Consider the following 27649-nt stretch of genomic DNA (forward strand, 5'->3'; position numbering starts at 1 on the left):
AAATAGTCAATATAGGACAGAAGAGGATATATGAGACGGAAAAGTAGTAGCAAAACGTCGCAGAAGCAAAAAAAAAAAAAGTGCCCGCTTCCGCCAGTACATCATGCCTGCGTGTATGCGTGAGGGGGATATCATGGTTGCCTTTCCTCGCTTTCCAAAAACAAAAACAAAAATGCCGTAAAATAGAGAAACACGAAGAGAAGATTTTATCCAACAATCGGGGACATGCCCGTCTTACTAAAAACACTATTCCGTTCTTTTTTGAGCGACTTCTTTGGCGAGTCGGACCCGTTCTTGTCGAAGAAGCGGGTGCCGTTGTTCTTGGGGCTGACGGCCGTCATAGGGCTGACGAGGTCCTCCTCCTCCCGGATGACGGGGCTGCCCGGGAGGGGCGCGACAGGGTCCGTCTCGTCGTCGCCGCTGTGGTTGCTGCAGGCGCTGCTGCCGTCGGTCAGGCTGTCGGCCGAGCTCGTAGCGCCGCGCGAGCTCGTTTCGCGCACCATCAGTGCCACCACGCTCAGCATGTCCGACTCCTCCTCGGCGATGCCCTTGAAGGCTGGCAGGTGCGGCAGCTGCGGCGGCTCGCGAGGGATCGGACTCGCATTGCTCCGGACGCCAAAGTCGATACCGTTGTTGGAGCTGTTGGGCACGCCGGCCCGGTTGCTGTTGGCCGCAATGGTGTTGAGGCTGGCGCTCATACCGGCGCTGATGTTGGCGGTGATGATCTTGGGAGACAGGGGGTTCACCATCTCGGCCACCATGGCCGATGCGATACCGATGGCGACAGGCGTCGTCGAGGGGATTGACGACATGGGCGCCAACCCGGTCCGCCGCGATCCGGGCCCGTCAGATCGGCCGACGGTGCTGGCGAACCGGCGGATGCGGCTTCCGATGGCGGCCGGGGACACCGACACGTTTATGCTCGGCTTTCTACGGTGCATCTGCGCCTGGGCTCTCGCATCTGCCTTCTCCCTCTCCCCCTCCTTCTCCCTTTCCTTACCCTTTGCAGCCTGGGTCGTCTGGGCCTTGATCTTGGAGGCAATCAGCTCGAACTGCTTGAGCATGGTCGGGTTGTCCACAATCTCCTCCATTGTGAGCTTCAGGCTCCCTCCGTCGATGCCCGCGAGGTTGATCCTGGGCAGCTCGCGGTTGAGCTGGGCCGTCAGCTGGGCGGCGGGAATGAGACTCCCCCAGAGGTCGAAGAAGGCCGCGTTGTGGACCTGGGCTTCCGGCACGCCCAAGGTTCGAGGGTTGAGGATCGGCGTCCACGTCTGCGAGATGAGGGACTGGATGGCCTTGGCTTGGTCCGCCGAGAGGAAGTTGACGGCTTCCTCTCCCGAGATCATGCCGGGCGATGCTAGCGCCGCATTTAGAGCGATGGGAATTCTCTTCTGCATGGTCCGATACTGGAAGCCGTTTGGGATGATTTGCTGCATGATGCTGACGCTAGTGAGCAGGCTGACGGTCGTGTGCAGGTTGCGAAGCGCGTGCTCGGCAAACGGCTCGGGGATACGGTCCGCGCAGAACGTGATCGAGAGCTCTACTCGGCCCGCGCCGCGCACAATCGACCTGACGAACAAGTCGGGGACGTCCTGGGCCTTGGACTCGACGACGGTAAACTTGCACGAAGCGGCGCCGAGATGAAACGGCTTGGGCTCGTTGGGGTTGACAGCCGTGTCTTCGTATTGGTGCTGCACGAGCGTGCTGAACCGAGTCCAGTACGGCCACGGCGTGCACTTCTCTACGATGCTGAGCGTCCCGAGATTCTCGTACGGGATGCCCGATATGCGCTGGGCGTGTACATGCTGGAGCAGGGCCAACGGGGTGAGTGCGTGCTCTTGGGGGAACTGCACGCGGACGGGGATCGCGTTGACAGTCGGCCCCATGACCCCGGCAACCGGGTGGCCGCCCAACAACCTGACGTGACGGCCGTCGATGAGCTCGCCAAAGACGACATCGGGAGAGGCAGACAGAGCCGCGAGAACCATTGCCCAGGCGCCCTTCAGGACCGTCTCGAACGAGATGCCGAGGCTAGACAGCGAGCCAATGTTCATCGAGTGTCGGATCGTCTTGATGTTTGTCGACAGCTGGTACGGGTGAGTATGTGCGACAACCTGCGTCATGGCGGCGCCGTCAAGCAGCGCCCGCCAGTGCTCCTCTGCCCCTTGCGCGTTTACCATTTGCGACGACCGTATAAAGTCGCAGTAGGTTGGCCTTCGGGGCGGGTTCTGAGACCCGTCGTACAACCGCTTGAGGTCCTTGACCAAGAGCGCGATCGAGAGGTCGTCGTATTGGGCCTTGGTCAGCCGCATGACCAGGATCGACTGCTTGGTGCCGTCGAGGAACATGAACTTGGTCATGGGCGAGCAGAATGCGACTGGGGACAGCTGGTCTTTCCGGATCGTCTTATCCATCACGCCCGTGAGGCGCCACGACGGGCAGGTATCGCGGCGGAACTCGATGTCGGGGGACGCGAGGACGGCCTGGTAGACTCGGCGGTTGTACGGGACAAACACAGTGCGCAGGATCGGGTGGATTGCAACGAGGTTGACGCACGCGTCCTCGAGCTTCTTCGCATCGACAGCTCCAGAAAAGTTGAAGACGAGGTAGTTAATGTTGGCACGCCCCCGAAGCATGCCAGTCTCGATGTATCTGATCTGCACGGAAGACGCCTCGGCAACGTCCTTGATCACGCTCCCGTCGACCCCGATCTTGGGAGCGATGACCTTCTCGATGAACGTGACGGCATTATTATTCGGGGGGACCGGCGGTGGTGTGACAGGAATCGGGGACGAGTCCTGCACCACCTGTGGGGACTCGATAGTCATCATCGCCCTGCAGAGCTCGGTTAGGCTCGCGTTGCGCAGCACGTCGGCGATAGACACGGTGATTCCGTCTTGGCGGCAGGCGGCAATCAGCTGGGCCGCGAGGATCTCGTCGCCGCCAGCACCAAAAAAGGGGTCGAGCGCTCCGATCTTGGCTTCTTCGACGCCCAGAACTCTGGCCCAGACGGCCCTCATGCGCTCTTCGTTGTGCGTCAGAGGCAAGGGCTTGAGGGCGTTGAACTTGGCCTCGTTTGTGTTTGGCACCGCGGACAGGGACAGTAGCTGCTCTTTCGACATGCCGTTTATCATCTTCTGCAGGCGCCGCCGGTTGACCTTGAGAGACGGCGTGATGGGGAGATGCTTGACGGGGATGAAGATTGACGGAATCATTGACGGCGCGACGGCGTTCTTCAGCCCCACTTCGACAAGCTGCTTCGCCATAGCAGCCTGCTCTTTTGTCGCAGGACTCAACGATGCGAGGTTTTCTTCGCCGTCGAAAAGACTATCACCGAGTTCGATAAAGGCAGCAAGCACGGCATCAGCCTTGGTCCCCCGAAACGTCATCGCGTCGACAATCACGTCGACTCCCTGGCCGAGGCAGCGCCGGAGATACTGCTCGATCTCGGTCGTGTTCACCAGCTTGCCGTCGATCTCGGTATCTTCTCGTTTGCTGGAAATGAACTCCATCAGCCCGCCCTCGGTATACCTCGCACGGTGGCCCGTCTTGAAGTATCGAGCCTTGCGGCCGGGCGTGGCCGCCAGTGGTGTCATCGGCAGCATCGTCGACTCTCTGTTGGGGTAAGCACATCCCAGAGTCGGGCCTTCCACCACGAGCTCACCAACCGCGCCGGTGGGTACACGTTTCTTGTGGTCCTCCGGGTTGACAATCAGCAGATTTCCAGAGAAGGGCCGACCAATACTTCGCAAGTGATACGTGCCCAGAGCCTCGAGGAAGGATATGCCTAGGGGACAGACATCCTGCGGCCCGTAGGCCAGAATGACATTGACTTTGCCGTGCCAGGGAGCATATGTGTCATCGTCAAGACTTCGAGTCCGGAAGCAAACAACTTTGAGAGACGGCAAATTGGACGGCTCCAGCTTCCTCGACAGGAGGGGAGTCATGTACGTCCAGTTAACCTGCATGCGGTTCACGGCGGCAGCAAAGTCATGCAGCTTCTCCGTAGGCAACGGGATGCAGACACACCCGCCACAAACAAGAGTAGTAAATATCTCGGTAATACATATGTCGACGTTAAACGAGGACAGTTGCATGACACGACTGAGGGAAGTTATGCGGGCTGCGGGTCCTTGCCCCGACAGTGCCGTCGATAGTGCCGCGTGGCTAAAGGACATGCCCCGAGCCTCGCTAGACGACGTCGGAACAAAAAGGATGCAGGCGGGGTCCGCTGGCGCCGCCATCGAGGTCAAAGACCCCTGACTGCGCGGAAGCCCGTTCATCAACTCGTCGGTCAGCGTTACGACCTTCTCAAAGAGATTTCCGAGGACCGGGGCCGCGTGTTCCGAGGCAATGGCGACTCTCGAATTGAGGCGCTCGAAGATGGGTTGGATCATGCTGAGCTCCAGAGCGTCGATGGGGACAAAGGCCGCGCCGGATCTAACAACGTATGAGCATTAGGGGAATCATAGCAAGAACGAAAGAGCGGCTTACTTTAGAACGGCCAGCATAGCCACCGGGGAAAGCCGGGACTTCTCCATCACCACTGGAACCACGGAATGCGGCCCAACGCCAGCGTCCACGAGATGGTGCGCCAGCTTCGTCGCCTCTTCCTCGAGCTGCTCGTAGCTCAGATTACCGTCCCAGGAGCAAATAGCCTGTGCGGTCGGCTGCAGGGAAGCCTGATTTGAGATGAGCTCGTGAATCAGGTTCTGGGCCTGGCTCTCGGCGGCTGCCGGCGTCTGGGAGTCCCAGGCCAAAATCTGAGCATAGTCCCGGTCGCTGCAGAGATCAACCAACCCGATAGACGTGTTGTGCATGGTGAGAACCGCACGGATGGCTCGTCCAAACGTATTTGCCACGTTGAGCGACTGCTCTGGGGCCATTACTCGCTGTCCCATATCCACGACCAAATTGCCGCCAGAGAAGCGCGTGTTGACAACGACATCCGCGTCAAATGTCTGCTGCAGCGACACAGGCTTCAGCTCGAAGCTCGATCTCGTGGTGAACTTGCTGTTCAGCCCCGCTGGCTCTTCCGTGAACGTCAAGCACGAGTTGAACAGACGGTCGCCACCCCTCATGCCCATTGCGTGCTGGAGCTCGGCCATGGTGAAATGCTGGTGGGGCAGGCTAGTCGCCATCTGGTCCTCGACCAGCTGGAGTGCGAGGTTCAACGGGGTATACGACGAAAGCTCGTAGTTGCACGGAACCGTGTTTGCAAACGAGCCGACGGCGTGGCGCATCCCCTCGACCGAGTCATCGCGTCCCAGTGTCTGGTAGCCAAAGCACACTGTATTTGATCCGGCAAAGCAGCGCAACACAAGGCCCCACGCAAGGCGGAGGACTGCTCCGACCGTGATCTTGTGAGACCGGGTGAACGCGGCCAGTTCCGTGGCAGCAATCTCGAGATCGAGGTTGGCGTTGGTAAACTTGTGCTCCTCTGGCGCCATGCTAAGCCGGGGAAACAAACAGGGCGAAACTTTGGCAAGTCTCTCGCGCCAGTAGCCAAGACTCGACTCTTGACGAACTCCCTTCAGGAAATCGAGATATGAAGGATAGGAAAACTGGGCGGGATCCGAAAGCGCGCGCTCAGTGGCGTAGGCTCGTCTCAGGTCGTGGAGGAGTATGTGTATGCTTATAGACTGTAACTTGTTAGCATCAGACATGGACAAGAGTAGGCAAGCTTACATCGCAGAGCGCAGTGCTAATATCCAACTTCACAAAGGTCCTGGACGGAGCCTTGCAGACGGTGAGCCTGTGAAGCGGCTTTTTGTCTGTCGGCCTCAATTTGACGAGGTTGCTGAGTTCGTACACGGGGTCCTCTGAAGGCGCTGTGTCGATAAAAAGCATCTCGGGAGAGGTGCGATGGAGGATGATCTTGTCCCAAAGGCCGGTCTCGCTGATGCTCTCGGTGAAGACGGTTCTCAGCGCCGCATGTCGCATCGTGACCTGCTCCCATGCGGTGCAGATCTTGGAGTGGTCAATGGATCCGCCATTGGGAGCAGCAAACTCGTAGATGGCGTGCAGATAGCACGCGTCGGGCCGCTGCGCCTGGCTGATCAGTATGCTTTGCTGCACTGCGGTCACTGGGTATATGGTTTCGAGCTCTCGGACGCAAGTCAGATTCAGAGCCGCGAGCCGCTCCTTCCTGTGGAACTTTGCCAGGCTTTCGTAGGTGACGTCGAGGTGCGGAACATCGGAGAGCGTGATCTCATGTTGGTGGTATCTTAACCGCCCGATAGCCTCGAGCAGCAAGTGCTCGTAGTTCTGTATCCACTGCGAGATGCGACTCTGGTCTTTCGAGAAGCGGCTGTACAAAAACTTGACCTTGGCGGCTCCCTGGTCGATCATCGCGCTGACTTCGAACAGGGCAATGCGGCCGACATTCGGTCCGATATCCGACGTCGGCGAGGCGAGCGTCCGGCCCGGAATTGGAAACTGCTCCATGACCCCATTGTCGCGCTCCAGGTGTTGTAAAGAGCCCGCGTAGCTGAAGATGATCTCGAAGGGCCAGTCATGTGAAAGGTCTGCTTTTTCGTAGTCGTAGAATCTAGAAGCAAAATATTGGGCGCCCCTCGTCGGAATCGACCGCCGTATATCCTTGAGCCGCCGGAGGACGGCGATGAGGTCATCCGACGTGTCGACCTTTTGGTTTATCGGACATAACGACGTAAACCACCCGACAGTCTCTGAGATATCAATGTCGGTATTCCAAGGCTCTCTCCCGTGCTCCTGGTTCCACACGACTGGGACTGATCGGTCGTGAAATGTTTGGGCGAAAGACAGCATGAGGGCGGCAAGATAGATATCCACGCAGTCGGTCCTGAAGACCAGGTTGCATGACGTCTGTAATATCGAGGTAAGCTCGTGGCTCAGCGAGAAGCTGACCTCGAGAGCATCGCCATAGGTGTTTGGGGCCCCTTGCAGGCCCCAGTAGGCATAGTCGCCCGGCTGGACGGGAAATGGCAGGAGATCTTGCGGCTCCCGCCCTTGCGCGTCGGCTTTCTGGACATCTACCCAGTTGTGGAAAGGCATGGACCTCTGCGACAGCAAGTTCCCGTTCTCCAACATTTCGTCGAGGTCGTGGATGACGATGCGCCACGAGGGAAGGTCGACTGCGAGGTGGTGTGCCGCAAGATAGACCATCTGCTGGCCGTCGTGGGTGGTGAGGTAGTCGACAGCAAACACGGGGCCGCTCTCAATGTCGATCGAGTATTGCGTCTTCTCGAGAATATCTTCCAGTTCCCGGTCAGACCTTATCGCGCTGTGGCAGAGGGAATAGGAGCCCGCCACCTCTGGCAGTATCCTCTGGGACCACCCAGCCATGCCGCGACTGAAACGTGACCGTAGCATGGGGTGGTGACCGACGACGGCTTCTATCGCGGCGGTAATGCTCTCAAAGGTGAAGGACTTCTTAAAGCGAAGGAGCAGGCTCTGGTTAAAGCGATAGCTCCCCTCACCACCCGTCCTGAGGTCGAGGTCACCCCCCATGGCCGTCTTGAAGTAGAGATGCTGCATCGGGGACAGGTCGAAGGAGTCCAACGTCTCCTCGTCCCACTTTTGGGACATGGCACCTCGCGATGCCGCAAGCACGGCGAGCTCGGATAATGTAGTCGACCCGAGCACCTCGGCAGCACTCAGGTAGATGGATTCGTGCTTGCAGCGCGCTACCAATTCGATGGCCGTCATCTCGTCCCCGCCGAGTTGGCAGAAGGTGAAGTTGACGCCGATCTGACCCGGGGGGGCATCCAAGACCTTGCTTACCAGTATCTGCAGCGACTTCTCCATCGCCGTCTGGGGCAGCTCAAGCGTCTCGTGGCTGCCCAGGCCAGTGGCTTGTTGGTAGATGTCCTCGTTGATGTTCTGGGCCCACGTGCGAAGACGGCGGATGTCGACCTCGCCCGACTCGGTGAGGGGCATCACGTCCAGCACGATCCAGATATCCGGCACGGCTTCGGACGGAAGGGCGGCCTCGGCGGTCTGCTTGAGGACGGCGACCTGGGTCCCGGCGAAGAGAGACTGAGACTGGGGGATGAGGTTAATGGCGGGAGGGCTGTCTTCGGCGGACGGCAGGGCCCCCGAGAGGGTGAGGAGGGCGACCAGCTTGCCCTCGAGCAGGCCGGCCTTTGGGCGCACGGTGGCTATCCGGTCGACGGCCGTCTGCGTGCCGAGCGCCTGCTCGATACCTGTTCTCTGCACGATCTGCGAGCCGGAGCTGGACTGGCTCGAGTTGCGCGAATGGCTCCCCTTGGCTTCGGATCGGGCGGAGAGGCGGCTGGCTTTGTGAATCTCGAGGGGCGCAATCATGACCGGCTCGAGCGTCTCTGCGTACTGTGACTGACGGGCACAGGGCGAGATGCAGGTCTGGAGCTCGGCGATGGTCGAGCAGCGGAGAATGTCGCGTATCTTGACGTCAATACCAATGTCCATGCAGGCCTTCCGGAGCACGGCAGCGCTCTTCTCGTCGCCTCCCAACTCCCTGAACGACTCTTGCACGCGTATTTTTCCCTGGTCGACGTCGAGTACCTGGGCCATGGCGACTAGGAACCTGCTATCGATCGATTCATCCTCCAGAAGCAGCCACGATGTCGAAGCGTCGATGCGCGGGGCGGCGAACCTCGGGGCGGCGTCCATGCTGACTAGGCAGCGTCGGAGGCGGACCACACGCAAACACACAAAACACGCACGAAAGGATGAAACGCAAACGATTGATGGGTATGGAAAAAGAAAGGCAGCCTGAGAAGCTTCTCAGGCGCTGGGCCGCATGGCACAGCAGGCAGTTGGCACGAGGTTCACGGGTCGAAAACACTGTGGCAAGACCATGGGGAGCGAGTGCAGGGTTTCGAGGGGAGGGGGGGGTACAGGACGGGTCCGTAGGGGAATAAGGGGGGGGCAAAACGAGAGAGGGGGGAGGTGTGGGAGAGGAAAAGCAGAAGGGACAACAGCGGCCAGAGGGACAAAAGAGAGAGCAGCGCGTGTGGAAGAGCTCGACCAAGCCAACACCAGTGTGGTGTGTATCAGAAAGTGCTGGCCGCAGGGTTGCAGGCCGACGGATGCGCGAACCAGATGGACTCGACGTCCGCGCCGCACCGAGAGCCTTGGCAGCCGGCGACGAGTGAGCTTGCCCAAGGGGCCGAAAGGGCAGGACAGCGACACGAGAGCGTGCACGCAGTGACGGCGAGTAGGCCAGGAAGACGGGGAGCCTTGCGTAGCTCCCGTCATCAAAGCCTCGCGGCCAATCAGGGCACACACATGGCCGAGCTCTGCCGCGCAGCCGCAGGAGACTTTTCTGGCTGATCGCCAGATCTAGGCTAGACTTTTCTGTTGCACAGTTGTACTCGTAGAGTCTGCGCACCTAGGTTGGTACCCACCACTGCCTACCACCGCCCGCCCGCCAGCCATTCATCACAGGCTGTCCAGGCTTGCTGCGAAGGATGCCAGTGTGTGGTGCGCGACATGCACGACAGGCCGCAAAGGATCAAGCGGGTTTTCGTTGCGTCGAGATTTGCTTGCAGTTTGCAGCCCGGCCTGGGGGCTAATAAGCTAAGGTAAGGAGGGCAGTTGGACCGTCGCGGGATGGAACCAGGCTTGCTTTGCGCCCAGCGTGCTAGCAGCAACCAGGTCGCCCCAACCGATGCCACTCTCGAGCCTCGACTCGCGGGCTCTACTGCGTACGTAACTGCCAGTGCAACGCAGCCGCAGCAGATAAACAACCGCCATCGTATCGTCGTGTGTGAGATAGACTGGCAGTGGGAAACTTACCTAGCAGGGAACTGAGGCATGGACTGCCGCTGCTCCACCCCAGGGGCAACGGCGAAGAAGGGACTGCACGGTACGGAGCACACCCATTCTTACAGTTCCGGGGCCGTCCGCTCTGCGATGGTGCGGCAATGCTGCGGCGGCGCGATGCAGGAACTGAGTCTAGATGGCTGCGGCAGCACGCCCTGGCAGCGAGCTGAGTGCAAGCCAAGCTTCGAGGTCTGACGAGCGAGGAGCAGCTGCTAAATTTCCGACCACTTGAGCGACTGCAGGCGCAACGCAACATGGAAAGCTTTGCTTGGTGGAGTGTGGGCAGCCACTCAGTTGGAGTTGGGGACGGAAGCTGCGTTGTAGGCAGCTGCCAACTTCACGGTGCCAAGCCTGCCTGGCTCGTTCCTGCCCCTAGGAGGTTGTATAGTGTGGGCGGGCGAGGACCTGAGTGGGGAACGCTGCTGCAGGAAGATTTCCACTTTGGTGGCTGAGGGCCCGGGCTGCGCATTTTTTGACAAAGCCCTTTTTGTACAAGCTCCATAAGCTTTAAAAAGAATTCGACCATTCCCGGCCAGGCGTTAGCGTCCAGCGGCTGGCGGCAGTTTCGATTTTCGACCCAATGGATCCCACAAAATGTTTACAGGTTCCCAGGGAATTCCCGAGGGCCGTGCCTGGGGAAAGGAGCAATCCCCGCTTGGCACTTGCACGCCCCGTCATCCCCGCCAGGATCGGACCCGAGGGGTGAGCGGCCGATCTGGATTCCCCTTCCAATTGAGGTGAGGACTAGAGAGGTGAGGGCCAGACAAAGAAAATGAGCGGCTCCGACTTCGAAGCATGGATTCCGGACGTTTCTCTCTTGCTCTCAATGTTTTTGCTCGTGTTTTAGTGGATTACGCGCTGTGAATGCGGCATTCTACGCAACTGTCTCGTTCGTTGATCGGCGGATTTTCAGACTTCTGTGGAAAACCCCCCGTGGCCCCCGCACTTCCATGATGGCAAATCTCGCGCGCGACCAGGCTTCAAATGCTTTGGTAGCCCAGAAAGGAAGGACGTTGTTCGACCTTTTATCTCTCGTCCCAAAACTCCCGCCCATCCTACGTTCCAGTCCTGCGGGATGAGTGAGGTGCCGTGGATTGCTGGAACGTGGTCGCAATTTCAGGGCAGTTATGTCGGGATTGTTCCCAGGTCTCGGGCCTTCAGGCACCACGACATCTAGATTCCACCGTTACACCAAGACGTCGGTACCGCCACATCATCATCCGCCCGACGGGCTTTCCGGTTTGCATGTTCCCACTTCCTGCTCCGGTAATAATCCGCATCACTCGTCGATCTCGATTATCCGTGTCGTTTTGTCGTCTGTTGTGGTGCGTCAGCGCCCGGTATACCGAGTGCGGTGCGGACTGCGATTCGGATAAAACGGCGCCCCCACTGTCAGGCTCCCCACCAGAGCGTCGTCACCTGCCCGGCCAAAAATGGAGCCGCCGGGACGCTCCAGGCCCGCCCGAAAGCCGCCTAGAAACCTTGTGGTCCAATTCCCCCGATGCCTGCAACTTGGAAGGCGACTACCTACATAAACCACCGAGTGTGATGAAAGTTCGAATTCATGCACGAGCTGGAACACTTCTCTAAACGGCACCCTTTTGCGTAAGACTCTGTATTCATTCTTTCGTAGAGAGAGAGTTGATGATTTCTGCCTAGAGGTTTTCGTCACCTCTCAGCTCAAAATGTTCGAGTCGAACGGCTACAGCACCTCGCCACGCTCAAACGAGCAGCCTCGGCGTTTGTTCAACCGCCAGCGGTAGGTACGATGTTGCATCGCTCCCCCAAGGCCATGGGACCGACAGCCAGCCGGCGCGCTCCAGCACGTGGATTCCGGTACCTAGCCTAATGCGGGGTGAGCCGAGCGGCGGACTGCCCCGGAACCGAGACGCGGCCACCTCAACCCCACCTCGTTCCACGGGCTCCAATACATTCTGCGCGCCGAGCAAAGCGCTTCAGGCCTTGCCTGACCCTGACAAAACCCCACACACAGACCTTCACGACCCCCGTAACCGATTCCTCAATTCTCCACCTGATAACCGTCCGCAGCAGTTCTGGTTATCATTGACTGGTCGGATGGTGTAGTTGGTTATCACGTCAGTCTAACACACTGAAGGTCTCCGGTTCAAGCCCGGGTCTGATCAAATGAGCTTCTGTTTTTGGGCGACTCCCACATCTCTTTTTGCCGTCCCGCCACTTTGTTCTCCACTATGTCGCTTTTTTTCTCGCCATCGTTATTTGCCTGGTTTGGCAGCCTGCAAATATCTTCCTGAGAAATGACTCATTCTAGTTTCTTTTTAATAAGTAATTTTGTTCAGAACAAATCTCAACCTAGGATTAAAAGGGAAACCTTCAACTTCACACGGCGGTAAAAGACCAGTTGTTCGTGCTCCTTGAGGTTGGATATTCCCCTTGTTCGCTTGTATCTCATACTATATATAATACAAATCACATAGAAAAGAGATGATTAGATCTTCTCCCTATTTCAACCCCCCCCCCCCCCCCCGGGGAGTCTTTGAGTCACAAACTTAATATCTAATTATCAGCTGGCAGCCTGTGATACTCAATCACGCACTGATCACAGAGGTAGTGGCCGCAGTCAGAACAAGACACATTGGTAGCATAATAATTGACCTCACCGCAGTTAACGCAAGTCCAGATACATATGAGGGCACGAGAGTTTTTCTTTGATCTCATTTTCTTCTCACTTTTGCTTTGTTGCGGCACCGGCTCAACTTCGCCGTGGATAGTCGGGTCTGGCGGCTCTTCCACCCTGGCTTCTGGGGCTTTTTTTGATATGTGTACCCTTATTGACGAATCGCTCTCCAGGACGTTGTCCAAACTCCGTACGAAGATATGCCTCGAAGACCTGCGCCAGATTGGTAACAGGGTTAGCCAAGTACTAAACTTTATTGACCAGTGTCATGGAATTAGACAGCCCAAGTTGAGATGCTGCAACTTACGTTCCAATGGCGAGCCATGCTGTACTGAAGCCTGTAGGTGTTGCCCAACATATCCTCAAAGTGCACACAATCCGTTGGAAGCAGCATAATACTCCTCGGGACGCGCTGGAAGGCCTGCGCTGCCTTGAGCAAGATGTAGACAATGCACCCCCTTTAAAGTCACTGGCAAGTTGGCACATCGAATAATCGGGACACGACGAGGTTAAACACCACCCACAAGAAATAGCCGCAGATTCTAGAAAAACCCATAAGAACCATAGAGAGCTGTGGCTCGGGGGAATCGGTTCCAGGTGATGTTTGTAGGGGCCAGGCGGTGCGCATGATATGGTGGTCCAACCTTTGAATGTCCGCTCGCATTTGTTGAAGCTCCGTGCCTTGAGATCGCACCAAGGTCCCGGTTGCAAGATGCTCCTGCAAAGCAAAATTCGGCTGCATTGCCGACCTAGGAGCAATGCTAAGCATGACACGCTCGACCTCCTGTATGTCGACTTTAAGTTCTCGGAGACTTGAGCTTTGGGCGTTAACAACCATATCTGACGCTGATTGTCTCTGCAGGGAGATATTCTGTAGCATTCTAAACGGAGATGCAGGGCAATGTGAGCTTCAATAATGTGGGGGTTTATTAACGGTTGGGGAGTGGTCAGTCTCACAGATTGAGAATATCGAGTAGAAACTGGATCCTGGACTGGACGGCGTCCAAGTTCTGGCTGATTTCGGCGAGCGTGTCCTTTCGAAGTGGGTAGATAGACCTCTTCACCGCCCGGTTCAGGCGCTTCCGAATGGAGAGGGCAGATATACCGCGCGCATTTGCCTCACCACTTGTCTCAGCGCCGGTTGCGGTCGAGGTTGGTACCACGTCATCAGATCGTGTTGGGGCTTCCCCTCCACATCTCTCTAGATTGTCCAGCAGCTTCGATAAGCCAGTAGAGCATTGTGCGACAGTGTCCTTGAGCCGCCGCAATATCTCGGCCCTGTTATTGGAAAAGAATGGCTCAATGCCCTCGAGGGCACTTCCGAGAAGAGCAAGAGAAGATTGGAGGCCTTCCAGTTGTGCGAAGACCTCCTTGGCGTCCTTATCAAAGTCGCGATAGGCAGAGACGTACTGCTTGAGGCCTTTGCATATATCGATACCGAGACTCACAAAGCCTGCTACGCCGCTGGCGATGGAGATGGGGTCTGCCATGTTGGACTGCTTTGGCGAATGAACGAGACTTGTCGCACAGGTGTGAGATTTCTAACTAACGGGATGGAGACAGGCGGACGAGGTGAAATCCCGAGAAAGCTTTGCAGCCCATCCTCCCCTCATGTGGCGGTTGCTCAGCCCCAGTATGGCTCATCCAAGGCTTTCTCAACACACCACCCAGAATGGGAAGGCCTGATTGGCGAAGACAACGGCCGAATCACATCGCATCAATTCTAGAAATTTTTAACAGCAGATTGGTGAAACTCTGGAGTGGACAACTACCTACCCTACTATTTTGCTGATTGCTTAAGGTCACCACTTGGTCACAATGACAAGAGACAGACCAGAGCCTCTTAGCAGATAAAATGTTCCGTAAACAGCGGCGCGCGTTGTCAGTAGGTCCTGATGTTTCCTAGATATTGTCAAGTTTCATAAGATTTCGGTGGTCGTAGGCCATAATTACACATAGGAACCTATCCTAAGGAGCTAGACATCGTCAATCTCAGTCCTCAGCTGCACAGTCACGTGTATGGCACCGCCGCCACTCGCCCCTCAACCTCTCGACCGGCTCCTGGAGCTGGAGCAGGAGGAGGAGGGGATCCGGCGGCGGCTTGCGGCTGTGTGAATGAATGAATGATTCCGTTGGCATTTGAGGCGGCTGGTCGATTCGGGTGGAAGGTTAATTTTGTGCTAGTGATTATTAGTCGAGCTAGGTTGGGTTGATACCATAGCGGGAGGAATGATCGATCGGTATTTAAGTTGGAAATAATGGAAGCCTCAAAGAGTGAAAACTGCCAGAGTTTGGGGAAAGGTCAACGTACTTGATTTCATTATTTCTTAGTTGATGAGGGGGTAATCAACAAAGTGGCGACTCATCTCTTGAGGAGAGTGAGCGTGGATCCGACGCGGTTCGTTGTTGGGAGCGCCCCTTGGTATTGTGTATCAGTAATGACGCTCAAAATTACCTTAGTGGTTTTCTTTGGAAATACGGCGACTGATGCAAGGCGTAATTACTATTTAGGATGTACCGGTCAATAAAAAGAGCTTTGGGCTGTTTGAGCTGCTTTAGCCCAAAATTGCTCATGGTTTTGCCGATATTCAAGTTAGGGATATCGCAGGCCGGACCAGTACTAAATACCACTTGAGCAGTCAGATAGAAACTGCAACTGACAACACAACATGTAACTTTCCTGCTTGTTCAGGCCATAGGTATTGTCATGTTCCAATGGAAGCCCGACAGCGATAATACATGTCGATTAGTGCTACTCTGTATTCACAAACCTAACTAACGAGACCCCCTAACAACAGTGTACCGTCGACAATTGTTGCCATGCTTTGGAGAAAAGAAACTACTCGTTACGGATCATACAGACTAATTTTCCTGCTCCATCCTCGAAGCCAAACATCATAAAGTCATGTGCGACTCCACCCTTTACCAGAAGCCAGTGCCGCTCGGCTTCGGCTGAGCGTCCTTGTTGAAGTACGAGCTGATGTCATTGTCCACGCCGCAGTTGTGGCACTTGTGCACCACCTTTGGTGCACCGTCGCTGCTGGCAGTATCATGAGGGGCAGCGCCGGAGCTGGCGCCGGCCGATGTTGCCCATGCCCCCGTCGCCGCAGCCAGTGCCGGGGCCATGCCCTGTCCACTGGATCGCGCCGTCTGATATCTTTCAGAGAAACCTTGAGCCCCATGCTTCGGAGGAACAGGGGTCGCACTGTCCTTTTCGCTCGTGGTAGGTGAGGGTGATGAGCGCGTTACCGGGACTGCCGTATCCTGGGATGTTCCAGGCGCGGGCGTCGAGCGAGGGGTAGTAGCAGTGTATGCGACCGGCATCACCTCAGGGCTCATCTGACTGGAAGAGTGCTCACGAGAACGAATCGCGACATCATTTCGCGCTCCCATGTGGGACGTGTCGAGCAAAGGCTCCTCTGGAGTGCTCTCAGTGCGGGGCGATGTGTACGGAATGGCAGCAATGTGTGGAGCATTTTGGGCGACTCTGTTGCTTCCGAATCCGTGATCGGTGCCGGACTTTGTGCCGGTTGCCTGAGTGTTGGACTCGTCCTGTCTTTGCGCGTATGTGTCCTCGCTGCGGCGGCGTTGGCTTGGCTGGACCTTGACGCCAGAAGGGGTTCCAGAGGGAAGCACGTTGTAGGGACCGGTAGAGCGTCCGGTCTTGTCCTGGACTGGTCCGGAATCTGAAGCAGCCCTATCCTTGTCGGCTGCAGATCCAAGAGCCGACGAGCCAGTCTTCACGCCAGACGATGTCCCAGAGGCCAAGGCCTTGTAGTTGCCAGGTTCGTTTGTCGCGCCGTCCCGGGTCTCCAATACAGCCGTGTTGCTCGAATCGGTCTTCAAGCCGGATGGTGTGCCTGTGGCAAGCGTGTTGTACGAGCCGGATTCGTTGCTAGCGTTTCCGGACTGTGACTGGCCGGTGGAGCGGAATGGGGCTGAAGGTTGCTGCTCGTGTTCTCCCTTGGCCTTGGGCGACCCCTCTCTGCGCGAGTGCATGTAGGCGCCAGCCGCTGCTGCGCCCGCTCCAGCCGCCAGGAGAGGTTTGGCCCGAGAACTTTCGTTGTCTTGGGACTCCCGAGAGGTCTCTGCTTGACGGGTTGTAGCCGGAGCATGGGCCGGGCTCCCGGTTGAGTATGTGTCTGGCGATGGGAGAGATCCTGTGTGCTGAACGTGCCTCTCAGCGATGGGAGCAGCGATCGGGTCTGCTGCACCGACACTGCTTCTCATCTTGGCGTCATAGGGCTTCGTGATGGATCTGTCTTCCTCGCCAAGAGCGGTTGCTTGGCCTCTGTAGTTCTCTTCCATGCCATCATGCTTGTTCCTGAAAGGAACGGCCACTGGGTCTACAGCGCCAGTGCTGCTTTTCATCTTGGCGTCATAGGGCTTCGTGATGGACCTGTCTTCCTCGCCAAGAGCGGCTGGTTGGCCTCTGTAGTTCTCTTCCATGCCATCATGAATGTTCCTGAAAGGAACGGCCACTGGGTCTACAGCGCCAGTGCTGCTTTTCATCTTGGCGTCATAGGGCTTCGTGATGGACCTGTCTTCCTCGCCAAGAGCGACTTGTTGGCGTCTGGAGTTTTCTTCCATGCCATCATGCTTGTCCCTGGAAGGAACAGCCACTGGGTCTACGGCGCCAGTGCTGCTTTTCATCTTGGCGTCATAGGGCATTGTGATCGAGTTGTCCTCATCGCCTATAGCAGCCTGCTGGAGGCGGTAATTCTCGTACACGTCGTTACCCCTTGGTGACGACCCGGACTGCGGGCTTTTGTTAGACTCCTTGTCGTCTTTGCTGTGTTTGCGCAGTACGCTTGCGCCAGTGGCACCTGCAGCTGCTCCGGCCGCGATCTTTTCCTTCTCGTGCCTAGACTGGGGCCCAGCAGCGTCATTCTGGGGCTCGGATGCCAAAGTTTCGTCGCTATCCTTGTCATCCTTGTGGCGATGGAAAATCCCGAGGATTCTGTGGTGCCTCTTCTCTCCCTGGACCTGGGGTGGGTTGTCCTCGCGGCTCTTCTTCTTCTTCACAGGAGACGCCTCCTTGGGTTCCTTCTCCTGCTTCTGGCGATGAGGGAGCACACCAGCGATAGCACCTAGCGGGCTGTGCTTGTCCTTTGAAGCAGCAGCGTCCTGGCTGACACCGCGGTTCGCGATGGTGCTGTCTTCATCATTTCTGTGCCTGTGCTTATGCTTGTCTGCCAGTTCGGATGCAGCAATTCCAGTTCCAGCACCAGCAACACCCGCGAGAAGAGCCTCCTTGGTGTGCGAGTCAGATCTCTCAGACGTCAAGGTCTTGTCGGTGTGCTCTTTGTCGGTTAGAGGGAATGCTCGAGGGGCAGTCGAGTCATTGTTGGCAGGGACACCTGATAGTGCAGCACCAGAAATGAGGGTGCCAATTTGTGGAGGGGAAGATGCCTTGGGACTAGCGATGTCCGAGCCGAAGTCATTCACCAGAACATCATTTTTAGGAGACGTCGACTGATGCTCAGGGACGCCTGGCAATGGGGCAGCAAACGCGCGGCCAGAAGAGTGTTGGGCGTGCCGCATGCTCTCCTCATCTTGGCTTCCGTGACCGATGACACCGTTATGCACACCGGTCTGCGGGTAGTCAGCCGCATTGCCAGCAACGTGGGACGTCTCGGGTTCTGTTGGACGTGCTGGCAAGCCGTGGTGCTGGTCATGGTCGTCTCCCGGGCTACCATGGCCCGTGACCGTGTTGTAGATTCCTCCGCTCGCGGCCTTGGGCAAGCTGCCCCAGTAAGGGGGGGTGTTACTGCCAGAAGCACGGGGCTGAGCTCTCGGCTCGACGTTGTCGTCTGCAGCGGTACTAGTGCGCTGCTGGCCAATGGCGGTGTTATCGGCAGTGAACGCGCTACCGTTTTCGCGCGGAGTGTCCTGGGAAAATGCGCGCGGTGTGAGCTTTTGGGCCTCTGTCTCGAAAGGGGCAGGAGCTTTCTCTCGTGAAAAGAGGGCGCCGACGGTCTCGGGAGCGTAGGCGGCACCATTGAGAGACTCGCGAGTCGCGTCGTGGGAAAGTGCTGGCTGCGCAGCCGTCGAGTCATGGCTGTCGAGAGGGTTTTTCTCCCGAGCGTAGAGACCGCCGCCGACGGCTTCCGAGTAGTCGCCGCGCCGTTGGGACTCGTCCCCAATGAAGGGGCCAACGCGGTCGCGCTCAGTCAGGCCTACGCCAGAGTCGGAGTACCCGTGGCCGCGCTGGTCTTGCGGCGGGTCTTGCGGCTTGTGCAGCTTGTTACGCTGGTCTTTGTGCATGTTGACTTCGTCGGGGGTTGCAACGCCTGGGGTAATTGGATATTGGCCAGGGAGGTCGTCCATAGCGCGGAGTGACTTGCATGCACCTGGCCTCGTTGGTGACGTCGACGTGTAAGTGCAAGTATAGACTAGGGTTGTCGCACCGTGTAAATAAGCTTAAGAGATGGAATTAGTGCAAATGGGATGGTAGGATGCTAATTGAGTGACAAGGGAAGAAGAAAGAGCTTTTGAACAGAGCAGCAAGACGGGAACCTTCATTAATAGGTATGCGATGCGCTCCTGGCGTGCAGCAGCTCTCGTCCATCGGCCGCAGCTTCCTATGACTTCAGCTTCTTGATGGCTCTGTGCGATGACCGCCCACATTGACATCATCGATGCGTAGCGAGCTTTGCTAGCGAGTCAACAGGCCAATCAAGCGCCGAAATGCTCCGCTGAAGCGCCAGAAGCGGGGCCACTATTTAACGTTTGGGCTTGGCGTGGGCCAATTAGCGGCCCGGTTAGGCCCTGGGGAGTCGTGCACACTCGCCGCTGCCGAGTTCCTTGATTCCACAAAGCTGAGCGGCATGTCATATGCGTCAGCGGTGCCGGGGGCACTAAACCCTGGCCCGTTTTGGAATGGATTTAGTCTCTGAAGTCACTTCACGCAAGACTTCGTTTTACTTCCATTGAACACAACGCACACAAGCCACTTACGCAGTGGCGCACCCGTTTCGCACCTGCTTCCATCTGTTCGGGCAGTCGCGTTTGGACTAAAAAAACAGCCGCATTAAAGCAAGTCTTGCAATGCAAAATCAAGACATCGCCTAATCAACAAGTGCTCAGGTCTGATCAATATCTCGACAAGGTTTTTTTTCTTTCGGGGGCTTTTTTTTCATTATAGGCGGTTATCACAATTCGATCATTACTTCTGTGGCTTTTATTCCGAACGGGAAAGTTATCTGTTACGTCAAATTCTTCGTCCCAACCTTCGGTTCACGTAGCTTCAAAACCTAATCAGTGCTAATATTTTGAGATCAATCGAATTGTCTTTAAATCTCATGGATACGTCGCTATTAATATATCTATATTGCGGAGGCTCGCGAATCCTGAACCATCATTGGGATCCACAATCGCTAGATGGTATCGGAACTTTGCGGGCGAGGGGGTGATTTGGGAAGCGACCGGCTACCAAAGCGAATACCGTTCATCTTCTCCGAAGTCGTAATCCGTCTCATAGTCCTCTCCAACCTCGGTGATTCCGTCTTCAGCTTCGCTGTCGGGTTCAATATCCATATCCATCCAAATGACTCTGCGGTAATTGTACTCTAGAGCCTCGACATGTTCTTTACCGCTGCTGTAGTCCCACTCGTTGAGGTTATTGGCGTCGCTGTCTTGAACAACTCTCGATATCTTATCAGCCCTGTTCAGAATACGCGCCAAAATCCTCTTGGCTCTTGGACCGAGCCGGCTTTGGTCGGCGCCGTATTTGACAAGCAGCGTGACGAGTTTCCGGTTCCGGCCCCTGTCCTTTTTTCTGTACAGGTCGAATGCGTTTTCAGACCCCGGATATGTCTGAGGGGTCAAGGTGAAAAGAACATCGCTCAGCAAGAACCAGGCCTTTGGCCAAGGCGCAGTATCACTCTGTTGGACAAAGTAGGGCACGTTTGGATCGGCTCCTGCACTGAGCATGGCTTCGGCAGCCACCAAGTCTCCCCCCCAGCATGCCCGGCCAAGAGCGGTGACGCCCCCAAAGTCGCGGGCTGAGGCCTTGGCCCCATTGGCCATGAGCTCGTGGATGACTTGTTTTTGGTATTTCCGGAATGGTTTGGGGACGTCAGAAATTACGGGACCGACGCAGTCGAACAATAGCAAGTCCGCCCGTGTTGTCTTCGAGAATGTCCGCCATTCAGTCCCAGTGCAACGTTCTCCGAGATCATCCAGTCGTTCATCATACTGCTACGACATCAGGTCTTCCAGACCAACCTCACTTAAATGCACCATCTCATGGGAGACCATGGTAGGGCTCGTGGGTGTGCTGATCTGAAGAGACTCGATCGACGGAGTGAGAGTTCCGTCATCGGGCGGTTGGCTCGTCTCGTTTCCCAGGCTAGCGCCTGCGCGAATGAGTGCCAGCGCGACTTCAAAGTTCCCTACCGAGCATGCCATAGCAAGTACTCTACGCCCATATTCGTTCTGCCAATCGATGTCGGCGCCGTGACTAAGGAGCATGTGGACGGCTGAGAGGCTTTTAGCGGACCCTTCGTAGGCCGCCGTACAGAGCGGCGTCAAATCCGAATTTCACTGCGGATCCCCAGCAGGTACATGATCTGGATTAACTTGGCGATCCGTGACAAGATACTCGACAATGTCAGCGTGGCCGAATATCGCTGCCGTTTGTAGCGCACTTTGTCTTATGTTGACATTGTAATCTTGATCATTCTGAATATTCTTGACACCGGTAACCTGGTCTATACTGGCTCCCCTATCGATCAGAGCCTTTACGATGTCTTTAAAGCCGTGGTAGATGGCCACGAACAGGGGCCACCGAACTTCCAAAATGTGCCTGTAGCCTCGCACAAACTCCAACGTGTCGTCGTCGTCGTCGTCGAACTCTACAATCCTTGAAGCCTGTCGGCGGTACCATACACCGTTTACGTCAGCTCCTTTCTCGAGGAGAAGCGTGACTATTTCTTTGTGGCCTCCATCGATGGCGGCGTGTATGGGCAGCCAGTCATCATAGAAGCGACCCTTTCGTAGGCTGCTTACGAATCGAGTGTTTACGTCGGCTCCGGACTCCAGTGCACGCTTCCCAAGTTCAAGGTCTCCGTCTCGGGCACCCCGATAGAGAGCATGCCGTCCGAAAAATGTAAAGAGTCCTTTCTCCACGATGTCGTGGACGTTTCGACAAGTATGCCCCAGAGATGCGAGACCCTCTACCCTGTCGAACTCCCCGGCGATAGCCAAGACAAACTCGACAGGAAGATCCGCGAATCCACTTATCCTCGGTGGTGAAGGAGCCATTGTTGTAAGTATGATGGCGTTTGGCCTTGCGTCTCTGAAGTGAATGTAGTCTCTGATTGTTTGAATGTTGGCGAGTAGCGAGTTGTCCGAGTTTTCGAACCTGGAACGTGGAGGTAGCGAGTTGTCCGAGTTTTCGAACCTAGAACGTGGAAACCCAAGATTTTCTTATAGCAAAGATTAGCCTAACCGCTGGTTTCTTAAAAAACCCACTAGTCTAATTGTCAAGGATTCTATTTTCCGAAGCTACAGCAACCTCGCATACAAAGCCGCTGAGCCTCCCGCTCCCGGCAAGTAATATGATCCTTTGTGATCGCGTATCACTCGTTTCCATTGTCTTTTATTACACTTTGATTGGCACTTCGTTGCAATTACCAAACAATTGTCCAACAAAGTAACACCATTCGGGTAATAAATTAACAAGTCTTCACGTACGTTCAAGAGCGGTGAACAAACAGCATTGGAGTCTTATCGACTTTAGATCATTTGCACCACATTGCCTCAGGCCAGGGCGCGAAATTGACATTGTCCATTGAAACACTAAAATTTAATTCTATAGCAGGGATAATGACAAGCCACGTTTTCCAATATGCGCCATTGACCAAAACCTCAACGCCTCTCCCAAGCGGGACCTGTTCTCTGTCTAAGGAGTATCTAACCAATCAAAGTCTAACCAACCGATGACCACCGCTATGCCCGGATGAAAGACGAAAAAAGAAATATGAAACGAAGATGGAAGAAAATGAACAAAGTTTGAAACAAAGGAGAGATAATCTCGGACAGCTTGCATCAAGGCAAATACTGAAACAGTGACGAGTTACTCACCAGAGGCCGGCCAGATCACGAGAAATGAAGATTAGCCATACCAACGTGGTACGACTCCGACTGTCCCCACTGCGACCACGAGATGGGAATGGTCTTTCCGGTCGGGTCGTAGTTGCTATACGCGTGGAAAGCATAATTGTACCCGTCAGCGACGGGAGGGAGCTCGTAGATGGGGACGGGCTTCGACCAGCCCGACTCGAGCTTAGTGCTGAACGACATGTAGGCTGCGCCACGAAAACAAAAACCAGTTAGCACCACGTTCCCACTTTTTTGTTCATTTTTGCCGTCTCCGCCACGGCCTCACGGCTGACGATCGATCACATGACAACCACCGCCAGCCATCATCGCATCGCGTCATATTGATCACATAAACAAAAGACAAACTCACCATGGGCATCCAGGGCCGGCGCACCCGACATGAACAGCAGGACGTACTGGCCGTAGAGCTGGCTGTAGAAGAGGTCGCCGCTGCCGGGGCCGTACTTGACGCCGAAGCCCTCCCAGCTCCAGCTGAGGATGTTTGAGTGGCCGCCGTCGGCGAAGGGAGGGATGGCGGGGGACCAGGCGGCGCCGTCCCAGTACTGGTACTGGGAGCGGTCGGCGAAGGCGGCTTGGGGCACGCGGGCCATCTTGAGGCCGTGGTTGGCGTCGTCGGCCGTCTTGGAGATGGCGGCGAAGGTGTACAGGAAGCCGTCGACGCCGACGAGGGTGCCGAAGGAGCCAAACAGCGGCTCGCCGTTGTTGAACAGGGCCTGCGTCGGCCGCTCGACCACGGGCTCGTACCCCGTCAGCGAGATCTTGATGGCCGTGTTGTACAGCAGGCTGGCTAGCCCGTTACCAGGGTGCTGGCGGTCGACGACCTCGGGGAACGACACGCCGCAGATGCCACCGCACAGCGTGGCGATGCCCTGGTTGGGCCAGATGCCCGTCTTGTAGTCGTCCTCGCCGCCGGCGTAGAAGAAGGGCACCATCTGGTTGGGGCCCTTGTCGGGCGTGCCGAAGTCGGACAGCTTGGTGACGCCCTCGCCGTGCCAGTCGGACACGGCGATGGAGTTGGACGAGAAGTTGGCCCAGTTGGAGAAGTCTTCGGCCGGCGGCCGGCCGTCCTTGGTGTAGATTCCGTCCGAGAAGATCATCATGTTGAGGCCGTTGATCCTGCCGCCGCCGCCGCCATCGCGGAACACGTTGGGAAAGTTGGATGTCGTCCTGCCGAGAAACTCGACGCTGGGGGGAGGCACTGCTACCGCGCGGGGCCTGGGAGCTGAGGAGGAAGCAAGGGGCGTGCCGTTGGAGTGCGCAAAGAGAGCGGCGAGAAACAAAGCGCTGCTAAACATGATAAAGGAGGGTGGGATTTGTGCACGGCGTTTCAAATACGGTGCATAATCCAATGTTTAGCTCAGACGCTTGACACAATCATGGCGAGACCAGCTCGCTGTATGTGTCCACACCCGAAGTGATAGCCAGGAGGCCGCAGCTCACACAGCTCACTCAGCGCAGGGAGGACTATGGCGGGATGCTAGCTCCCTGAATGCCTGCTAGGTCGCTAACAGGGCTGTGGAGGGCAGGGATGGTGCGTAGGGCTGCAAAAGAAAAGAAAAAAGAAAGAAACCCAAAAAAAAACACTCGAATTGGGCCCCAGAAGAAAAAACGACCAGGAAGAAACCAGAAATAAAATATGAATATGCCAGAAAAACAGAACAAGAGAGGGGATAGGACGAGGAGGGCAGAGGGGAAGAAGAGTGGAGTCTCACTTGTCGAACCCATGGCGGGTCTGTGTCGCGCCGTTGGTCTGCTGTGCCGAAGGCATTCCAACGTTGGACAGGGGCCGTGTTTGGGTTTGGGATCCAACGAGCCTCAGCGACAGGGGTTGGGGCCTGGGGGTGGTTCGGTAGTCAGTCTGCGGGAGTTGGCGATCCGAAACGTGGGATCCACTCCCAAAGTTGCATTCGTCCCAAGTTTGCACGCTTACACCAACCATACTTTGTGTATTGGCTGTAATACGGAATAAAGTAATCAGGGTCAACCCATTTGAACATCCAAGTCCGCCCTAACCCTGAGAGCCAAATTCCAGGTTCTAGCTCAGTGCACACAGCAGTTTCCTAGGTCTTGGAAAATGGTTACTTGTTGGTTATAAGGCTATTGCCCGGCCTATCACGCTGAATCGCGGGGAATATGTTACACCAGAACTGCAATACTGCGTGGGATATGGGGGGCGGTTGGTGACACCTGGGGATCGAGGTGGTAAATGTGGGTCTGGAAATGCGTTTGGGGCGTATTCCCTCCGTACGGTAATTTGCTTGCGAAAGGAGCTATTCTAGTCAAACACTGCCCAGACTTTTTGGGCGGCGTGAACAAGTTTGTTCATTAAGGTTTATTAGCGCCCCGAGTCCCGCTCGCAACCAGTGCCGGAGCGGCCCTCTTACTCGCTCCCCCCCGGCCTCTCTCTCTTTCATGTCCCAATAGAGATTGCGAGCAACTAATCAGCCTACTGTACGCATACGCGGCGCGCTGAGTCTGACAGTTTGGCCACGAACGCGTTTACCAATCGTCATGCCTTCACTAAATTAGTTCTAAGGTTTCGGCCCCTTCCCCCTCGCTGAGTTATTAAGGTTAATCTACTTTCACAACATCAGGACGTTCCATTTTGGCAACTTGGCAAGCTCCTCCCACTGCCCAACGTGCATAAGATACGCTTTCTATTGCCGCTGCAGACTGCGGTTCAATGAATCCACCATCAAATCCACGGATACCGAGCTAGCCAAGAAGCTCCTGCCCCCAATCCCATCTGCAGCCGCCGACTGCGACGGGATGTCGAGTCAAGTGCACCAACATCCCCCCGACCCTTTCCCTTTCCCGCACCCACCCCGACCCCGACCCACCCCGACCCCGGGTGGCCCGACCATCCCAAGCCACAGCCACGCCGCCGCTAGTGGTTGTCGTTCATGAACCGCTGCAGCCATTCATTGCGCCCCGTGAAGCTGCGGCACTTTTTGCCAAAGACCCTACACCCAAGCGCCAACCGGCTGCGTATCAGTATGTGGAACTGGGAGGAGGGTGGGTGCTGAGAACAAGACTCACCACAGCGGGATGGTCAGCAGGCACACAAACAGGAACAGCGACCCGAGGATGCAGAAGACGACGAGCGCGCCCTGCTCGGCCAGCCAGTCGTTGACAAAGTAGGTCAGGCCAAAGGTGAGCAGGTTCCGCGCGTTGATGGCCACAAAGGCCTCCTCGTTGTGGCTGCGGTAGCTGTCGACGACGTACCCAAAAACGCACGTCGACGCGAACACAAGGCTCATGTTGGCGAGCCCGAAGCAGAGCACGGGGCCGAGCCAGTGCGTCTGGTACTGTACCGTCGCGCCAAACCCGAAGAAGCCCACCACGCCCACCACCGTCGCCACCACCATCAGCGGCAGCCGGAACTCGGGCTCGTAGACGCCCCGGTTCTTCTTGGTCAGGTAGATGCAGATCCAGTCGTTGAGCGGGCCCGACACCAGCTCGCCGATCACCGTCAGCAGGAACGGCGACAGGCTGATCAGCCCCGTCTGGCTGATGGAGAAGTTGTACGGCGGCCCCACGAAGATGACGCCGTTGACCACCGAAAAGACGACGATCCACGTGAGAGTTGTGCCTGTTTATCATCTCCTGTTGTCAGTCTCAGTGATTTCGTAGTCGCCTGTCAAATAATCACGCACCGTAGATGAGAAAGCCCCACATCACGGCCGGGTAGAACAGCATGACGACGGGGCGTACAAAGACCTTCCACCCCGGTGCATACGAGTAGCGCCCCGAGAAGACGCGCAGCGACTGCCAGTACGTGTGCTTCTTGTCGGCGCCGGCCGGCGCGCCGGCCGGGTACGACGTGTGCATGTCGGCCTCGCTGACGTGCTGCGCGTCGTGGTCGTGGCCGAGCTTCATCTCGTGGGTGCTGCTGCTGCCAGTGCCACCCTCGACGTCATGCTTCTCGTCGTCACCGGCCGCTGCAGGCACGATCACGACCGAGTCGCGGCGGTACGCCGTCTCGGGCACCAGGAACACGACGCCCAGCATGAGCAGGCCGAACATGATGGCGCACACGCCAAACGTCCAGCGATAGCCGTCGCGGTCAATAATCTGCCCGGCGATGAGCGCGCCGCCGCTGATGCCCGTCAGCAGAAACAGATTCCACACGGCGATGCGCGTGGCGCGCTCGTGCACAAAGTACAGGTCGCCGATGGTGCACTGCACGAGGACCTCGTAGGGGGCCATGCCGATGCCGGCGATGACGCGGCTGGCCAGAAAGGAATTGTACTCGGACACGGCGGCGCCCCACACGCTCGTGACGAACATGATGACGATGGCCAGGATGTACACGGGGCGGCGCCCGATGATCTTGGCCAGCGGGTTCGTCAGGAACAGCGCCAGCCCGATCATCAGGATCACCCACGCCGTCGACTGCGCCAGCACCTCGACCGTGATGTTCAGGTCCGCCGCCACCTGCACGAACCCTGGCGACAGCATCGGCCCGTAAGCCCCCACTACTGCTGCCGACAGCCCCACGATGAACAGGATCAGTTCCTTTTTCCTGTGCGCCCCGTCAGTCGGCCGAGATCCAGGTGTTGGTGTCAGTCAAGGGGCTCACGCACCATTGGGGCCACTGGATTCACGCCATGTCAGCACGCCGATTCTTCTCGCTGCGGAGGAAGGGAATTACTCGCATTCAACGGGTCGTTGGGGCTGTCGGACGGCTGCGGCACGAGGATCACGTCCTTGAACCGGCCCGTACCGTGCTTGAGCAGCTCGCGCGGGAGGCCCGACAGCTCGGGCGGCAGGTCGTCTTGGTCGCTCAGGAAAGCTTGATCCCTCTCGCGCACACTCGCCCCGTGGGGCGAGTGTTGTGTCTTGTCAGCTCATTTGTCTCGTGGTTGAAATTTCACATTCGAAGTTGGGAATTCGGTGACGCGACGCGACGCGACGCGATGCGACGCGATTCATTTGCCATTTTATGTAGGATATGTAGGATGGCTTTCACCGGGGGAAGGAGGGAGGGATTCGAGGGGACATACCCGTGCCAGGCACGACTTCCATCTTCTTGTCGTCCAGAATTCCGAACGGCATGTTGGGCGGGTTGGTTGG

At 56.8% G+C, this 27649-nt stretch overlaps 8 protein-coding genes and 1 non-coding gene across 9 annotated transcripts; 2 read left to right on the plus strand and 7 right to left on the minus strand.

Moving 5' to 3' along the window:
• Positions 1-206: 206 nt before the first annotated feature.
• Positions 207-8634, minus strand: B0T26DRAFT_651761 (non-ribosomal peptide synthetase; the record flags this gene model as incomplete). The annotated part of the gene is made up of 3 exons (XM_060438304.1): positions 207-4440; positions 4495-5642; positions 5689-8634. The coding sequence occupies 3 exons, from the start codon at positions 8632-8634 to the stop codon at positions 207-209; spliced, it is 8328 nt and encodes a 2775-aa protein (XP_060293884.1).
• Positions 8635-10939: 2305 nt separating this feature from the next.
• On the plus strand, positions 10940-11535 carry B0T26DRAFT_340058 (uncharacterized protein). The gene is made up of 2 exons (XM_060434474.1): positions 10940-11394; positions 11449-11535. Exon 1 carries the CDS (start codon positions 11035-11037, stop codon positions 11377-11379), a length of 345 nt encoding a protein of 114 aa, XP_060293885.1. The 5' UTR covers positions 10940-11034; the 3' UTR covers positions 11380-11394; positions 11449-11535.
• A 324-nt stretch (positions 11536-11859) lies between these two features.
• Positions 11860-11933, plus strand: B0T26DRAFT_t157. Its single transcript has one exon. It is a non-coding gene; the product is annotated as a tRNA-Val (tRNA).
• A 1465-nt stretch (positions 11934-13398) lies between these two features.
• Positions 13399-13935, minus strand: B0T26DRAFT_752784 (uncharacterized protein; the record flags this gene model as incomplete). Its single annotated transcript, XM_060445572.1, has 1 exon — positions 13399-13935. The coding sequence occupies one exon, from the start codon at positions 13933-13935 to the stop codon at positions 13399-13401; it is 537 nt and encodes a 178-aa protein (XP_060293886.1).
• Positions 13936-15185: 1250 nt separating this feature from the next.
• On the minus strand, positions 15186-18974 carry B0T26DRAFT_714619 (uncharacterized protein). Its single transcript, XM_060442201.1, has one exon. It carries the CDS (start codon positions 18773-18775, stop codon positions 15368-15370), a length of 3408 nt encoding a protein of 1135 aa, XP_060293887.1. The 5' UTR covers positions 18776-18974; the 3' UTR covers positions 15186-15367.
• Positions 18975-19876: 902 nt separating this feature from the next.
• B0T26DRAFT_752786 (uncharacterized protein) lies at positions 19877-20476 on the minus strand (the record flags this gene model as incomplete). The annotated part of the gene is made up of 1 exon (XM_060445573.1): positions 19877-20476. The coding sequence occupies one exon, from the start codon at positions 20474-20476 to the stop codon at positions 19877-19879; it is 600 nt and encodes a 199-aa protein (XP_060293888.1).
• Positions 20477-20989: 513 nt separating this feature from the next.
• Positions 20990-21712, minus strand: B0T26DRAFT_752787 (ankyrin repeat-containing domain protein; the record flags this gene model as incomplete). The annotated part of the gene is made up of 1 exon (XM_060445574.1): positions 20990-21712. One exon carries the CDS (start codon positions 21710-21712, stop codon positions 20990-20992), a length of 723 nt encoding a protein of 240 aa, XP_060293889.1.
• A 524-nt stretch (positions 21713-22236) lies between these two features.
• B0T26DRAFT_856723 (uncharacterized protein) lies at positions 22237-23868 on the minus strand (the record flags this gene model as incomplete). Its single annotated transcript, XM_060447698.1, has 2 exons — positions 22237-22758; positions 22923-23868. 2 exons carry the CDS (start codon positions 23866-23868, stop codon positions 22550-22552), a joined length of 1155 nt encoding a protein of 384 aa, XP_060293890.1. The 3' UTR covers positions 22237-22549.
• Positions 23869-25460: 1592 nt separating this feature from the next.
• B0T26DRAFT_741640 (major facilitator superfamily domain-containing protein) lies at positions 25461-27631 on the minus strand (the record flags this gene model as incomplete). The annotated part of the gene is made up of 5 exons (XM_060443996.1): positions 25461-25536; positions 25613-26165; positions 26230-27098; positions 27239-27368; positions 27580-27631. The coding sequence occupies 5 exons, from the start codon at positions 27629-27631 to the stop codon at positions 25461-25463; spliced, it is 1680 nt and encodes a 559-aa protein (XP_060293891.1).
• Between the last annotated feature and the right edge of the window lie 18 nt (positions 27632-27649).

This window comes from Lasiosphaeria miniovina (genome assembly GCF_030549165.1).
Source record: "Lasiosphaeria miniovina strain SMH2392-1A chromosome Unknown B0T26scaffold_5, whole genome shotgun sequence".
NCBI classification, from domain to species: domain Eukaryota; kingdom Fungi; phylum Ascomycota; class Sordariomycetes; order Sordariales; family Lasiosphaeriaceae; genus Lasiosphaeria; species Lasiosphaeria miniovina.

Bases quoted from the DNA above. Each gene is read 5' to 3' on its own strand.
- B0T26DRAFT_714619 (XM_060442201.1), bottom strand. From the start codon at position 18,775: ATGGACGACCTCCCTGGCCAATATCCAATTACCCCAGGCGTTGCAACC.
- B0T26DRAFT_340058 (XM_060434474.1), top strand. From the start codon at position 11,035: ATGTTCCCACTTCCTGCTCCGGTAATAATCCGCATCACTCGTCGATCT.